Here is a 16,827-nt window from a genome sequence, read left to right as displayed (position 1 = left end):
AACATGTTTGAAAAACAGCACCAAAGTTACCAGGTGCCATGTGGAAGCTGTCACAACTGAGATTTTTATAAAATTCTTACTTGTACGCATTTCAACTCTCCTATGTCTAGTGTTTAATCCTTAGTATGTTACCATGGTCCACTAGATCTGACCTTAGTTTTTTTTTTTTTTTACGTTAGTTTTTTTAAGTTTCTTTTTTGAGTATTTCTAACTATGCATATGGATTGATATCACATGATTTTTCTATTTTATAAGTCTTTGAAAGAATCAAAAGGAAAAAATATGTACTTTTAATAATAAAACCCATCATCCAGGTATTTCATAAATCTATGAAGTCATACTGTTTCATAGATCTAAGATACATCATATTATTTCATCATCAGTTATTTCATCAATTATTCTTACAAATCCTAAGACAAGGTTAAAATAGTAAAAGAAAATTTAAGGATGATATTGTTTAGACGAGCGATGGAGCAACAGTGACGTATCGTTAACACCATCCTTCAGTTTTCTTTTTTTAATAAGATTTATTTATTTTTATTGGAAAGGCAGATCTACAGAGAGGAGGAGAGACAGAAAAATTTTTCCATCTGCTGGTTTACTCCCTAAGTGGCTGAAATGGACAGAGCTTAGCCAATCCAAAGCCAGGAGCCTCCCCTGGGTCTCCCATCCTTCTCTGCTTTCCCAGGCCATAAGTAGGGAGCTGGATGGGAAGTGGAGCAGCTGGGACACAGACTGGAGCCCATATGGGAATCCGGCACTTGAAGCGGGAGGATTAGCCAATCCTGCCATTGCGCCAGACCCTTTTCAGTGTTCTTACCATATTGCCCAAAAACATGTCAATTATCTTCCAAAAAAGCATAAGGGAAGGCTGGAAATATAATCTGTATAGCCTGAACCCAGCTTTTTCCCTCAAATTCAAGAATCAGTATGTAAATAATAGATTTTAATCTAAGTACAAAAAGAAAATGTGGCATTTTTATCCAGTTATTCAACTGCGTGACAAGAAACTAGGCCATCTAATTTTGATAAAAGAACTTATGACAGAATTCTTTCATGCTTTATTTAATTTGTACACCAATACTTCCTTGATCTATTTTGTAATAGATGCTGAAGGCAGGTATCATCATGAGATGGCCACAGAAATATATGGCACAGACAGTGAAAACTGCATCAAGAATTCCAAAAGATCCTTACAAGTTAAAAACGAAAATGGTTTCACAGTATGCAGAAAGCACGATACCTTTCTTCGCCTCACAAAATTTCGAGCCAAAGGTCCTTTTAGAATTCTTAAAGTCTTATATGTTTTGACGATCTAAGTGCATGAGACTATGAGATGGTAGTGGGGAGCCCACAGGAGACGTGCTGGTATCTACAACCTTACGGGGGCTGGCTAGTGAACAGTCAGCTGTATCCACAGGCAACTGTTCACTTTTGGCCACGTGGGCTTTTAAAACCAATTAAATAGGGAATTAAGAATTTGTTAGCCATACTTGTATTATATTCAATATTGTAGTAACTTTTCACTATTCTATTATATATAAATGGTCCCATTTAAAAAAGAGAGAGAGAAATTTATTTATTTGGTTGAAAGGCAGAGTGACAGCAAGGGAGAGAGAGAGAGATTTCAAATAGACTGGTTCACTCTCCAAATAGTCACAAAGGCCAGGGCCAAGTTAGGGCCAAATGACCAGGAACCTGGAACTCCATCCAGGTCTCCCACAGGGGACTAGAAGCTCAAGCTCTTGGGCCTATTTTTCTCCTAAAAAAAGTTTTCTTCTGTAAGTTTTAGGATTTTTGCTTTTTGCAAATTCATTCTGCAATTCTGTGTGTGAGACAAGAATTGTACTTTATCTTTTTCTACACAAATGGCCAACTGTATCTGTTCTATTCATGGAACAGCCCATTGTTTTCCCAATCGGTGCTACCAATTGCCTGTCACAGGGATCCCTGCAGCCACATGGGCTCCTGGCTCTGGTCTGACACCAGCTGTTGAGGCCGTTTGGGGAGTGAACCAGTGGTTGAAAGATTCTCTCTGTCTGTCTGTATCCAAAACTTTAGTTCAAATAGACAATTAAAATAAATATTGTACTTATATTGAGTTTTATATAAATGAAATAATCAGTATGCATTCTTTTTTATCTTTTGTTGTTGTTGTTGTTATTCAATATTTATTCATGAGATTCACAGTAATATAAACAAGGGTGAGAAGTGTTTGGCCTGCAAGGCCATCTTATCTGGCCCTATGAAAGCAAGCACAGGTGGGATATGAAATCCAGCACATCTACAGCAGGTAGATTTTTTTGAGTTCCATGTGACCCATGGGTGATGTTACAAAGATCCAAACTGCACTCAGTAGAAAAATGTCCACACCCTGATGCTACAGTCTGCTTATCTTCCCTGCTGTCTTCCATTCCACTGTACAGTGATATGACAATTTATCATTTACTGAATTCTAAGGTGCCAGTTAATTTCCTTCAGCATCTGAAATATGGCATTCTTGCTTCCCTGACTTCTGTTGAAGAGATGATGCTAGCTCAAAACTAACTGGATGAGGTCAGTATCAGGGGAGGATCTGCTTTCCCCTATTAGTTAAAAAGTTAATTTTATGCAGCAATATCCTTACATACACACCCAGAATGACTGACCAAATGTGGCCCAGTCACATGTATGCAAAAAATTAACTATCACAAACAGTACACTCTGGTTTGATTTTTAAGTAACTTTTTGTAAGACTTAAATTAAGCTTTCCCTGTAGCACTAACAACTCAGTCCTCCATCCTATGGAACGGACTCACCGTGAGGTCAGCTAGCTTTCTGTACATGAACCTCAAGCCGACATTAGCCTGTACATCTACCTGCAGATTTCATTTCTCCCTTTTCAACAGGTAGGTGAGTTCAAGTCTCTGGAAGTAATGTGGAACAAAAGAATCACCTGCAAATATATTTGTGACCCATTTTTGTAGCTTGTTAGCTAACACAATCATCTACCTTTGCATTACGGACACGTGCATAATGACATCCTTAATCCTTGGTTCAGAACCAAATATAAACCATATACTCAGTAAATTTGACCTCCAAGGTGTTTCAGAACACAATCACAGAAGCAAGTTTGCCTCTAATCATGTTTCATTCATCAAGCAAGTGACAGACTTTCAGTAAAATATCTTTATATCCACATTACCCTCCTCTGTTCCTCTTCAGCATCAGCAAAGAGTTTGCGAATGTTTGCCTCCGATTCTCCCACGTACTTGTTCAGGATTTCTGGCCCGTTGACCACTTTGGGCTCTCTGGCATTCAACATCTTGCCAATCTGTCGCGCCAAGAGAGTCTTACCACAACCCGGGGGCCCATACAGCAGGATGCCTTTAACGTGCTTACAGCCTAAAAGCAAAAACAGTCTACGTCAACTAAAACCCAAGGACGACATCGAAAGGGAAACATTCTCTACATGTACTTCAGGAAAAAGCACAAGGATTCCATCCCATTAACACTCACACGCCATGAGCAGAACAAGAATGGACAACTAAAGCTCTGCTTTAAAAACAAACAGAAAATCAGAAAACCCACAAATAATTAGTGCTTATGATTGAGAGGGAAAAGTTACCAGATGGATACCTTCAGGAAAGTATGTGCAAGCTATCACACAGAATACTATTCATTCTGAAGTTGTCTCTTCAATCTAAATAAATAATTTTATTATACTTCAATCTCAGAAAAATCTGTTTTTAGGCAATTCTCACCCTGAACAAATCTATCAAGAACGTTATACCAGGCTACAGAAACTGTACCTTAGTCATACAATATCACATCTACTTGTCAATATCAGCATTTGAAAACATGGCAAACACATTTGTGCTAGACGGGTATAGATGAATCCATAGGATCCAAGTGGATGCCACAGACTATGTAGCTAAAGCTCAGTGTCCCACTTCACGTGACTAATGCTAAGCAAAGCGCATGGAAAGGTTTCAGGAGTGGTATCTGATTTTTTTCTGGACCAGCCCTGCTGACACTGCACAGGTTCCATTAGCAATCCAGAACAGTAACACCAACGATCTAGATTCCCCAAGATTTCTTTAATCAACTCTTCATTGGCACGTGCTTATTTCTCTTCTTTTTTTCTTTTAAGATTTTTGTTTTAATTGCAAAGTCAGATATACAGAGAGGAGGAGAGACAGAGAGGAAGATCTTCCGTCCGATGATTCATTCCCCAAGTCAGCGCAACGGCCAATGCTATGCTGATCCGAAGCCAGGAGCCAGGTATTTCCTCTTCCAGGTCTCCCACATGGGTACAGGGTCCCAAGGCTTTGGGCCATCCTCAACTGCTTTCCCAGGCCATAAGCAGGGAGGTGGATGGGAAGTGTAGCAGCCGGGATTAGAACCAGTGCCCATACGGGATCCCAGTCGGTTCAAGGTGAGAACTTTGGCTGCTAGGCCACTGCACTGGGCCCACGTGCTTATTTCTTAAGGTGAAAATAGTTACCTATGATGTCTGTATATTTATGGTAGAGTTCCTCATCTTTCTAACAGTTTCACAGTAAGATATACGGCTCCTTTTTGACTTTTAAAATACTATACCCAAACCAATACTGTGAAATAATGGATCATTAGACAGCAGTGTTACATTCATAACTATGTATTTAAAAATCTCCAGAAATGCAACATGAACAGTGTTTCCGAGCAGATGTTTGGCACAGCAGTGAGGCTGTGCTTTGGAAATCTGCACCCCATGTTGCTGGTCCATGCTACTAAGGTACACCTTGGGCAGGCAGTGTCCCAGCTACCATGAGGGAGACCTCAATGGAGGTTCATCTTTGTTCTTTTCTTTTTTTTATTATTGTCTTTTTTGTTTTAAAGATTTATTTTATTTCTAATACAAAGTCAGATATACAGAGAGGAGGAGAGACAGAGAGGAACATCTTCCGTCTGATGGCTCACTCCCCAAGGGACCACAACGGCCAGTGCTGGGCTGATCCAAAGCCGGGAACCAGGAACCTCTTCCAGATCTCCCACATGGGTGCAGAGTCCCAATGCTTTGGGCTGTCGTCAACTGCTTTCCCAGGCCACAAGCAGGGAGCTGGAGGGGAAGTGGAACTGCCGGGATTAGAACCAGCGTCCATATGGGATCCCGGTGCGTTCAAAGCGAGGACTTTAGCCACTAGACCACACTGACGGACCCTGTTCTTTTAAGATTTCTGTTTATTTGAATGACAGAGTTACAGGAAGAGAGGAGGGGAGCACACCTCAATCAACTGGTTCACTTCCCAAATGGTCTCAACAGCCTGGGTTGGGCCAGGCCACAGCCAGGAGTCAGACGCTTCATCTAGTTCTCCCACATGACTGCAGGGGCCCTAGGACTTGGGCTGTCTTCTACTGCTTTCCCAGGTGCATTAGTAGGGAGTTGGATTGGAGTAGGAGCAGCTGGGACTCAAACTGGTACTCAAAAGGAATGGCGGCACTGCAGGTAGCAGCTTAATTTGCTGTGCCACAGCACTGGCCCCAAACTGAGCTCTGAGTCCTAGCTTTGTTCTCCCCTGGCCCGGGCTGTTACAGGCATTTCGGGAGAGAACCAGAGAGTAGAAAGTCACTTTCCGTTTATCTTTCAAATAAAGTAGAAAAGATTCTTTTTAAAATGTACACAGTGTTTCTATAGAAAAGGGCTTGCCTTTATTTGAAGTGAAAACTATCCCAAGTGTATCTTTAGGGGGAGAAACAGTGTGTTTAATAACTCTCACAAGAAGATCAGGAGGTAGAACCAACTCCACTAGAACCTTTACATTCTGGAGAGGAAAACCATTTGGGTTGCCAGCATGGTCTTTACGTCCATCTCTATGTCAAGAAAAGACTTCCTTTGAAGTCACTGAACATAACGGTTCAACTTGTATGGAGAAGGTGAACTCAGTGGAAACCACTGCCGGCTTAGAATCGGAATCGAATGAAATGGCTTTGGCCCTTGATCCAATCTTCAAGCAGGTTCTGGGGGAGGAGAGCCAGAAAAGAGAAAACGATTTGCCAAGCACCTACAAGGTCTTCATCTCATTTCCTGATTTCCTCATTTTCTTCAAGTATTCCCAACTTCCTCCTAGTCCCATTTCTTCCATATTAAGCTATATTTTTCTTGAAGGACTCAACTGCTGGGCCGTCTTATGCTTCTGTTTTATCTAACCCGTGAGTTCTGCACACAACAGGGTTTTATTGTACCTACACACTGGCCACAGAAAAATCACACCATTCCATAACTTTATGCCCTCCTTGTCAGTTCTACTTCAGCGGCTTCTCGGTCCCATTTGCTCCCTTTACTTGTCTTCACTAGCTCATCTCTAATTTTCCTAATTTATTATCCAGATCTTCAATGCTCTCAATAGCTACTCCACGCCATTAATTCATTTTTAAATGATCTAGATATCTAGCTCACATATGCATTTGTAAGAAGCCTATTAGCAGACACATCCATATTCCACTTCAACCTTGGTTCCCAAAGGAGTCTTCCTTCCTCTTTTCCAAGTTTATATTGCAATTATTTGTGGAGACGCTTTAACTATTCAAGGGCAATCACTGTCTCCAAGGTCCTGAACTGCAAACCCCCATAATCATGTCAAGGATGCAACATGTACTCAGTAAAGGTCATCAATTAGTGGACTGCTTCCATTCCTACACAGCCATGAACAGAATATGAGGTAAAGAAGACCACTTGGGGGCCCGGCGCGGTGGCGCAAGTGGTTAAGGTCCTCGCCTTGCACGCCGGGATGCCATATGGGCGCCGGTTCTAGCCCGGCAGCCCTGCTTCCCTTCCAGCTCCCTGCCTGTGGCCCGGGAGAGTAGTCGAGGACGGCCCAAAGCTTTGGGACCCTGCACCCATGTGGGAGACCCAGAAGAGTCTCCTGGCTTCGGATTGGCATAGTATCGACCCGTTGCGCTCACTTGGGGAATGAATCATCGGACGGAGGATCTTCCTCTCTGTCTCTCCTCTCTATATATCTGCCTTTCCAATGAAAAAATAATAAAAATAAATCTTTAAAAAAAGAAGACCACTTGGAAAATTCTTGAAGTCCTTAATTTATACAACAGTACTTATTTCCATGGCTAAACAAAGTTAAGTACCTAAAAACACATATTTACAGTGACTAAGACATTTGCAAATGAAGTAAAACAAATGACATGTAAATACTAGAATTTAATTTTGAAACAGACTTTGTGCATGATAAATCCTTAATTTAATGCCTTTTGAATTAAACCAGTACAGTTCTCATAAAATAAGTAATTCACAAACTACTACTGTGAAAGTTTAGGAAGAAAAGAGATAAAATGATTATCCAATCACTCTCTCTCCTATCCAGTCACACTCTATCCCTGAAATGATAGAATACATGTGCATGTATCACCAACAGGGATGTCACAGATACTCCAGCGTGCATCAGAACTGTAATTCTCTTAGAATCTCAAGTAAGCACATCAAAAATAGACCCTGACATATGAAGATTTTCAAAATCCACTTCCACAAAGAAAGCAGTTACTTGAGTAAGCAGCAGAAATGGGACTTTGTTATTACAATTATTATGTTAGCTTATTCCGACTTATTAAGTAAGCATTGGTCTCTAATTTTAAATGAGTCATAAAAAACTAATTCCATTCAACAAAAGTGCACTAAGCTCCTGTTTAGACTAGATACGAAGGTAGGTGTTAGGATACAAACATGAAAAAGACAGTCCCTACCTGCAGGGCGTTTCTGGCTTAGTAGAAAAGACAGAAAAAAATATATAAGTGATCCATAATATAATATAATATTACCAGAAGTATAAATGAAATGCTTTTGGAACCTATCCAAAAGGAACTGATTCTTCCAGAGTGATGATGAAAATTAAGGATGGACATGGGGGAACAGGTACTATTAAGTCTTGGTCTAGAAGGTGGAGTAGGAGGTTCAAGGTTGGTACCAGTGTGAGAAGAGACTATGTGCTCAGGGTCACATTGGCATGGAGACGACAGCTGTTGTCTCGAAACAGCCTGCAGCAGCCTGTTGTGATCACCGCCATGGAGGTGAGTGGAGGGCAGTGCCCAGACACAAGGCTGGCACAGTCTAGACACTCTGACCAGAAGCATCCACCTTGTTTTGTTGGTGGGAAGTGTTTAAAAGCTGACTCCATGCTGTGTGCTCAGACTCCATTCACTGTAAAGGTTTTCTGTGAAATCTTCATTATTCTTTTTAATAAGTTTATTTTTGATAAAGCATAGAATCATTTAAAAAAAAAAAAAAAGCTGATTCTGGCAAGAGAGTGGAAGAACTAGAGAACCAAGAAGCAGAGGGTGGAAAGCTAGTTGGAAGAAAGTTCCTGAACTTTCTCTGGGACACTGACTTCCTAGCTTTCTGTGGCTTTTGCCTGCTGTGCCTTCACACAGCTCCTGGCTCCTCTGGGAACACAAGGATAAATGAGCCCCGAGGCCTGGAGGGGGTTCCCTCCTGTCCCCACTGATGCTCCAGCTCTCTCCTGAGCTTCTCCAGGGCATTAAAGCCTGGCTCTGACATCGGTGAATAGCTGATCTCCAGCTGCTGGACTACCTAACTGGGCCAATCTATACTGTTAAAAATAAAATAACATCTTACACACCTCCTCAAGGCTCAGAGAACAGAGTATCCCACATGAGTGAGTCAGCTAGCAAAGGCACTCATGGAAAAAGGAGAAGTTAGTGGAGCTGATAAATGGTCATACTCTCTAATTCTGCTTCTCACTCCCCCTACCCCATGGAATGGTCTAATGGAACTACCCAGAAAAATGTTCATGTCATGTTCAAAAATTTAGATACAATTTTGAAGGGATTCTTAAATCCTTTCCATTTATTGAATGCAAACTAAAGATCTCTGAATATACTACTGAAATATTCAGACAAGAGACCAGGAACACAAGCGGCAACAGACATAGGACACAGCAGGAAAAGAAAGGATGGAAGATATTAGAGACCAAATGGAAATGACAGCAAGGTGCAGAGTAAAGGGTGACTTTCAAGTATGTAAGCTGGGCATATGGAGAAGCGATGATCACTTCAGAGACACCAAGAAGAGCAGGAGGAAGAAGAGTCAGAATGGGAAAAGGAGAAATAAATAACCTTGTTCTCTGCTACAAAGTGTCTGAGGTTCACGTAGCAATGTCCACTAAAAACCTAGCCTGAAAGTTCCAAAAAGAATGCAGAACAACTAGCTGAAGGTTTTTGAATACCTGCTCTGGACATAAGAAGCCAAATGAACTTCAAACAGGAATTCACATTGCTGTTTAGGGGTCTCTGCTCCAGAAACAAAGGACAAGGCCTGGGAAGAGGCCATCAGGATTACAAAACCACCAAGTTCCTGCTGCTCTGGGCCACCAGGACACAGACCTGTGACTCCGAAGGAAGCTGAGCAGGTAGTGCAAACAGAATGGCAGGCAGCAATTTCAGGACCTTGGTCAACAGGCAGGAGGGGTTGGGGGAGGTAGAACGTGAAGATTCGTCTTGCTCTGAGACCAGCCAGGCAGAGCGTGAGAAAATGGAGGTTATACCCATTGGGTTCCAGGGACCACAAGAGGCAACAGCCAGGTCATCCAGCAAAGGAGCAAGGAGAGGACAGGGACATGGGGAGAACATACACTGCGAATGTGGAAACATGTGGAAACCGGCCTGAGCAGACACACTATACAAGCGTACTTGCCTGGGAGATTCAAGTATCTTTGTGGTAATTATGCAGACAAGTTACAGTGTAGGTTCTTACCTAACTCTACCAAGACAGATATATCTAGGCTAACCTCAGAATCCTGACTTCTAACCATGTACAGAAGGAAAATCAGGAAACACCTCTTCCAATAAGTACTGAGGGCTCATGTGAGATTTGGTTCATAAATGTTTTTGTGACCTTCTCTTTTGTTTATTTTCATTTGAAAAGCAGGCATACACACAAATATACACAAAAACAGAGATAAGAGTTCCCAACTGCTGGTTCACTTTCCACATGCCCACAACAGCTCTGACCAGATCAGGCTGAAGGCAGGAGCAAGGAACCCAATCCAGGTCTCCCACATGCTGGCAGGGACCCTGCCAGTTACCACCTGCTACCACCCAAGGTGAGACATTAGGGAGCTGGAATTGAGAGTGGAGTGAGGACTTGAATCCAGGTATCTCAACTGGCATCTTAACTGCTGTGCCAAATTCTGCTCATATTCTGTGTTTTTCTTAGCCATATGTAAGAGCACTGGCATAGAATGGGCTGGCAGCTGAGAAACACCTGGGGCTTTGACACACACAGAACCTGAGGAGCAAGGCCTTAACAACTAGATGCAAAAAAGACAAATGCGAAAGATCATGACGTTTAAGCTGGGTAAAGAGACAAAAAGTCCTCAACTATATATTCACGGCAGGTTTTAGTGGGCTCTAAACTGCTAGAGCTATGATGGAAGAAATGCTACAGAGGAGCAAGAAAGAAGAAGAAGAAGGAAAAAAATAATAAGCTGGAGGGGAGGCAATTAGAGAGCAGGATGCCCAAATCTGAGATGCTCCAAGCAGCATGGCCACTGACAATAGGAAAGTCTTGGGTGTGACTGAAGAGCAGATGGACGGAAGGGGGACTGAAAGAAGTGAGAGAGAGACAGGGTGAAAAAAACAAACCTGTGAGGACAGATAGACACATCATCTGCACTATATTTATATGCTGTAAATATCAGCCTCAACAGGGGTTAGTAAAACACACGGTGGAGACTGCACTTAGGCTAACAGCTTCCTTATCAGGCTTGCCTCTCCTTTCCCTCAGCCACTCCTGTCTGACTCTTCAAATGTTAGTGGCAATAAAAAGTATTCATGTTTATTAACATGCCATCAGGTCAGAGCGAGTGATAAAGGCATACATATAAAAAAGGCAAAATAATGAGCACAGCAAATGATATTATTTAGTAGGAATTTGAGATATTTAGAACCTCATCGTCTGAATTATCCTATGTCAAGAATTTAGGTTAGGATTGATTTGTATCTCAATTTAGACTCTTTGACATTAAGTATTTTTAATGGTTTCCTAGAATTCGAACCACAAAGCTGCATGTTTGATGATGTTTCACAACAGATATTTGTAAAAAGCCTGAGAGGATGATTTGTGGTCAGGCACAAGATAGGTGAAGACTGATTGGATTAAATAGAGAGCAGGAAATAAGTCAGAGGGAAATCTCTAGAGAACATTAAACATTACGCAGAGCCCCACTCTTCTGATCCATGGCTGTCAGACTTGGATTTCACAGGCCAGTAAAATCATTTGAAAAAAACGAGAGGTAAGTGCTGTCATTTGGCTGTTTAGTTCTTATTCTGCAAGGCAAAGATTTCTTAAAAACAAAAAAAAAAAAGAAAGAAAGAAAAGAAAACCTGACACCATCTATCAGCATTATTTCACATAAGCAAACACATTTTATATTAAAATGTGGAACAGGGCCAGTGCAATGGCAAAGTGGCTAAACCCTCAACTTGCACACACCGGGATCCCATATTGGTGCTGATTTGTGTCCCAGCTGCTCTACTTCCCATCCAGCTCCCTGCTTGTGGTCTGGAAAGGCAGTAGAGGATAACCCAAAGCCTTGGGACCCTGCACCCGCATGGGAGGCCTGGAAGAAACTCCTGGCTCCTGGTTTCAGCTCATCTCAGCTCTGGCTATTGTGGCGACTTGGGGAGTGAACCAGCTGACCGAAGATCATTCTGTTTTTCCTTCTCTCTGTAAATCTGTTTTTCCAATAAAAAAATAAATAAATCTTTTTAAAAAAATGTGAGACAGATGCGATCTTGGAATAAATGAAGTCTTGCGTTGAATAAATCAAATTTATAAACACTATGAAAAGCAGAAGCTTTGGCGTCAGCTTGTCTGGATTAAATTCTAAGCTCTTTAGTTACTGCCTAGAAGTAATGATAGTGACTATCCCAGGATATTATTAAGATATAGCATACTACTCACAACATACTTAGAAACTTGCTGGCACACTGTAAAAGCTCAGAAGTATTGATTTGTAATTACTATGAGTCTGATTTTATCATCCTGCTGTCAATGATTGGGAATCAGACTTCCACTGCAGGATAATTAGGTCACCATTAGGCAACTGTAAAGCCTAAAAATAAATGACTATCCTGAATACCAAATTCATCCTGGGCCTGACCACTGTGACCATCTGGCCCCTTAAAACTTTACCAAATACTAGTACCACTTGAGCTTTGCAAATTGCAGTCCCCATTCCATTGATGAGCCTTAGACTTCAAATTAACACAGGAAATGAGCTGGACTAAAGCAGTTTCAGAAAGATTTTACTAATGTTTCAATAAGTCATGATTCTCCATCACTTTCACTGCCCTTTCTGCCTGCTTCACTTATGTATCCAGCAGAGTCAATTCAACCAAATTCACAAACTTTTCAAACACATTCAGGGCCAATACAGAGCCTGTCCATACAAGCCAAGGCATCATGACCATCGGTTCCACACTGGCACATTTCACTTTCCATCTCTGCTTGTGGCCTGAGAAAGCAGTAGAGGTTGGCTCAAAGCTTTAGGAGCCTGCACCCACATTGGAGACCCAGAAGAAGCTCCTGCCTCCTGGCTTCAGATTCGCTCAGCTCTGGCTGTTGCAACCACCTGGGGATTGAACCAGTGGACGGAAGATCTTTTCTCTGTTTCTCCTTCTCTCTGTAAATCTACCTTTCCAATAAAAATAAATAAATCTTTAAAAATATATATATATGTTTCCTTTGTAGCACAACCCTTCTCTCTGACTGTAAGCCCTCTCACAGTGCCTAACTCCAAGACATGTGCTGCGCTCTCTTTCTGGGAGCACATCCAAGGCACTCACTCAGAGGGCCTGAATCTGCTGGGAGGAACCAGGACTAGTCCTGGAGACTTCGCCCAGTGGCGCATGTGTAATGCTAGCTCTCTTAGTTTGAGATGGAATAGCATTGTATTCTTTCTCACTTTACCCAGAGTGAAGTATGACTCTATTAGTTGAATCAACAATCCTACAACAGACAAAATCTAGATACTATTTGAAGTATAAGTGTTAATATCCAGTGATTATAGCCATATAAATTTTGGTGGGAAAGCTTTAAAAGAATTTAAAGTGTATGGGACAAACAGCTTGAGGTGATTTCTGACCTAAAATCCCAAGTAGAACAGGACCTTCCCACTCTGACAGGCATATCTAGCCCCGAAACAATATCTAATAAAGGAATTCTAATCTGTACTTCTTTAAACAGCTGAATAAAAACACAAAGCGTAACATAAGGGAAAAAGTTACAATTATTGTTAGTAATCTTCTAAAATATTATCCCCTAAAAGTGACACATTTGTACTTGCTAGGGATTTCTACTTTATAAGTGGTGAATTTTCTTTGTTTTCCCCAGAGCCCATCAGAGGCAAGCTGCACTGAAGACACATTGTCGGTCAACTTGTAGGTGCTGGGAGGTGGGGGGAGGCAGGGCACCAACAGCAAACACCAACTTTAGAGTAAGCAAAATGATAATAAATTGGAAGTGATCTCTGCCAAATTAGCATCAGGGTAGGAATGTTTAGTTCACTTTATAGGTAACATAATGTATAAAGAAAAATGTGTAGTGGGTTTTGAATGATGACTGATGTTTAAAGGGGAATCCCAAGTGGCTTCTAGTTCAAATGCAGACAGATCTGCCGTCTGCCAAACAAGGAGGCTATCAAGACGAATGGCAAGTCCAGACACATTCATAAGTCTTTCAAGCGTCTCTCTGCAATTGTGCAAACCACATCTGAATGTTCAATTTTAAACAGCATGCATACTTGCAGAAAATTCAATCACTATTTAATATCAATATCTGATCTCTCAAAAGCTTTTAGCTTTTCTGCTTTTAAAAACTGTTCTTTGGAACTAGAATCATATATTTAATACAACGCCTCATTGTAAGACACAATTCTTGTCTTTTCTAGCTATGCAGTGAGGACCTAGGGCGTCATGCTTATCCATCCATAATAAAGGAACTGGGTTTTGTTTCAAAGACTGTCAATCAACATCTAAAATAGGTTATCATCTACATTTGCTTATCTGTACACTTATCGAATCTTTAAGAAAAGGAAATATTTAAGACCAAGACCAGTACTTGTGATCTCATTTGAGCAGTCACGTCCTGGATCATCACTGGATCATTCTCTGGGTATCACTTGGTCTAGCAGAGACTTGCTGTTGCCTACCGATTTTGAAATGCCAACAGCACTTTTGAGTTTTGCTATGATAAAGTGAAAAATGCCTATGTCATGAGCACTAAAGGCAGATGTGTGAGATGTCTACCACCTGACTGGGCTATATCCAAATTAGTCAACTGAGTTTTTAATATATAGATCTTCCCATTAGATAGCCTGGAACTGAAGACGAGATGTATGGAGCAACTCTGCAACTAATCCTTGCTGACACCCCCACCCTCTTCCACTCCCTCAGAGGGTGTTGCCTGGTATTTCATGGATTCTTGATGACAAAGATCGTGTTCCTCCTGCAGCAGGCCCTGCCTTGCCACCACCTGGCAGCATGCATCCAGATGCTCTCAGAATTGTAGTTTTCTTCTCCTCTGCCTCTGAGCCTTAACTCCTTCCACCCGGTGCTCTAGAGCGCTTGTCTTCTCGAGCACATGATGTACACCTCCCTTCCTGCATCTGGACCTCCTACTTAGTCTACTAGTCATGTTCCTCTGTTTCTCCAGGATTGCCTCCTTCATGAGCACCCCTTAACTCTGAGGACACGCCTGGACTCAACTCTTCAAAATTCAGAACAAGAGTTGTCAAATTTGGATATGCATTGACACCCAATGAAACCTGTTAAAATGCAGATATTCTAAGCATCACATTTGGCAATTCAAATTCATTAAGTCTGGACTGAAGTTGAGGAAGCTAAATATTTAACAAGTCCCGCCAGGCATCTCTAATGCAGGACAAAGGACACTTGGAGAAGCATCATCCACTGGCTCTTTATTGAATTACCTTCTAAGAGCTTCTATGGTCTCCAGGTAAATAATAAGCTGGAAAGAACATATTTTTTTTATTTCTTGACAAACTGTAGGTACAGAGGAGCAAAGAGCTATTTTAACAGGATAAAAATGATCAAGAATAAATGCTACGTCTCCTGTACTTAAGCATAGCTGGAGAAGACATGATTTTGTCAGAGATGATTTGAGGTTTTTAATCAACAGGAAATTCAGTATGAGCCAAGAAAGAATGTGATATCAAAAATGGTCATGTAACCTCAGCTCGAATTGGAAGATGACTGATGTTCTGAACATCAGTGCAGACAGCTCTGGTCTGCCAACAAGAACCACACTCGTAGCACTCCAGTCAGTTCTGAGTTAGTAACATAAGGCAAGTATAAACAATTGTTATTGACTGGACGCCATCCTTTGCTGAAATGCCTGGTTCCTCCTGATCCAGCTTCCTGGAGAGGCAGCATGTCAGTGCTTGAGTACCTGGATTGCTGCGATGCACATGGGAGACCTGGGTGGACTTTGTACTCCTGGGTCCAGCCTGGTCTAGCCCTGGCTGTTGCAGGTATTTGAGGGAGTGAACCAATAGAAGGAAGATCTCTCTCAAATAAAATGAATAAATCAATACATAATTTTAAAAACCAAAACAGAAAGATATGAGGATCATTCAATAACAAACTTGACACACACATGGAAAAAGAGAAGAAAATAGGGCTGTAGTGATCTAGAAATGAAAGATAGCTGAGAAGAGATTAGGAACTGTGGGATAAAAATGTTTAATAAATGTTAACAAAATTTTGAGCATTTCAAAAATATAATTTCAGTAAGAGTTCTTTTTCATTTTTTTTAAATTATTTTTTATATTTTTTTAATCTGAACCAATCCAAAGTCAGAAACTATAAGCCTCCTCCACATGGGTGCAGGGTCCCAAGGCTTCAGACCATGCTCCACTGCCTTCCCAGGCCACCAGCAGAGAGCTGGAAGGGAAGTGGAGCAGCCAGGACACAAACTGGTGCCCATATGGGATGCTGATGCTTACACACAGAAGATTACCCTGTTCGTGCCACTGTGCCAGCCCCTGAAAAGAACTCTTACAGAGACAATGGAAGTTTCTGAAGACACAGTAATCTAAAAATGATCACTAAATGCTTAGATCAAACAAATAATCAATGTCCAGCACAGTATCCTAGCAGCTAAAGTCCTCACCTTGAACGCTTGGGAACCCATATGGGCGCCAGTTCTAACCCTGGCAGCCCAGCTTCCCATCCAGCTCCCTGCTTGTGACCTGAGAAAGCAGTCGAGGACGGCCCAAAGCTCTTGGGACTCTGCACCCATGTGAGAGACTTGGAAGAGCTCCTGGCTCCTAGCTTCGGATCGGCTCAGCTTCACCCATTGTGGCTACTTGGGAAGTGAATCAGACGGAAGATCTTCCTCTCTGTCTTTCCTCTTCTCTATATATCTGCCTTTCCAATAAAGATAAATACATCTTTAAAATAAATAAATCTTTAAAAAACAAAACAGCCACTGTTTATAAAGTCTGGTTTTTGGAAACAGATTTACTAACCCTTCCCCTTTAGCAGTGCAGACAGGGACTGGAGGACTGAAAGAGAAGGAGAAGATTGTAAAAGGGAGGGTGGGCAGCACTGTGGTGCAGTGGGTAAAGCTGCCGCCTGCAGCACTGGTATCTCGTATCAGTCCACTTCAAGCCCTGGCTGCTGCACTCCCACTCCAGCTCCCTGCTTACGGCCTGGGAAAGTAGCAGAGTATGGTTCATGCTTTTGTACCCTCTGCACCCATCTGGGAGACTCAGAAGAAGCACCTGGCCCCTTGCTTCGGTTCAGCTCCAGCTA

At 41.8% G+C, this 16,827-nt stretch overlaps 1 protein-coding gene across 2 annotated transcripts in view; it reads right to left on the bottom strand.

Annotated features, from left to right (window-relative positions):
• Positions 1 to 16,827, bottom strand: part of NSF (N-ethylmaleimide sensitive factor, vesicle fusing ATPase) — a 137,750-nt gene that overhangs the window by 64,158 nt on the left and 56,765 nt on the right. For both annotated transcript variants that reach the window (XM_040989297.1, XM_040989298.1), the window contains exon 9: positions 3,185 to 3,384. In XM_040989297.1, the coding sequence (XP_040845231.1) occupies positions 3,185 to 3,384 (200 nt within the window). The remainder of the gene's footprint in view (positions 1 to 3,184; positions 3,385 to 16,827) is intronic.

Source organism: Ochotona curzoniae, unplaced genomic scaffold (assembly GCF_017591425.1).
Source record: "Ochotona curzoniae isolate NIBS_2020 unplaced genomic scaffold, NIBS_Ocur_1.0 contig_520, whole genome shotgun sequence".
Lineage (NCBI taxonomy): Eukaryota > Metazoa > Chordata > Mammalia > Lagomorpha > Ochotonidae > Ochotona > Ochotona curzoniae.
The sequence above is the reverse complement of the archived record's forward strand: the minus strand, read 5'-3'. Positions and strand labels throughout refer to the sequence as shown.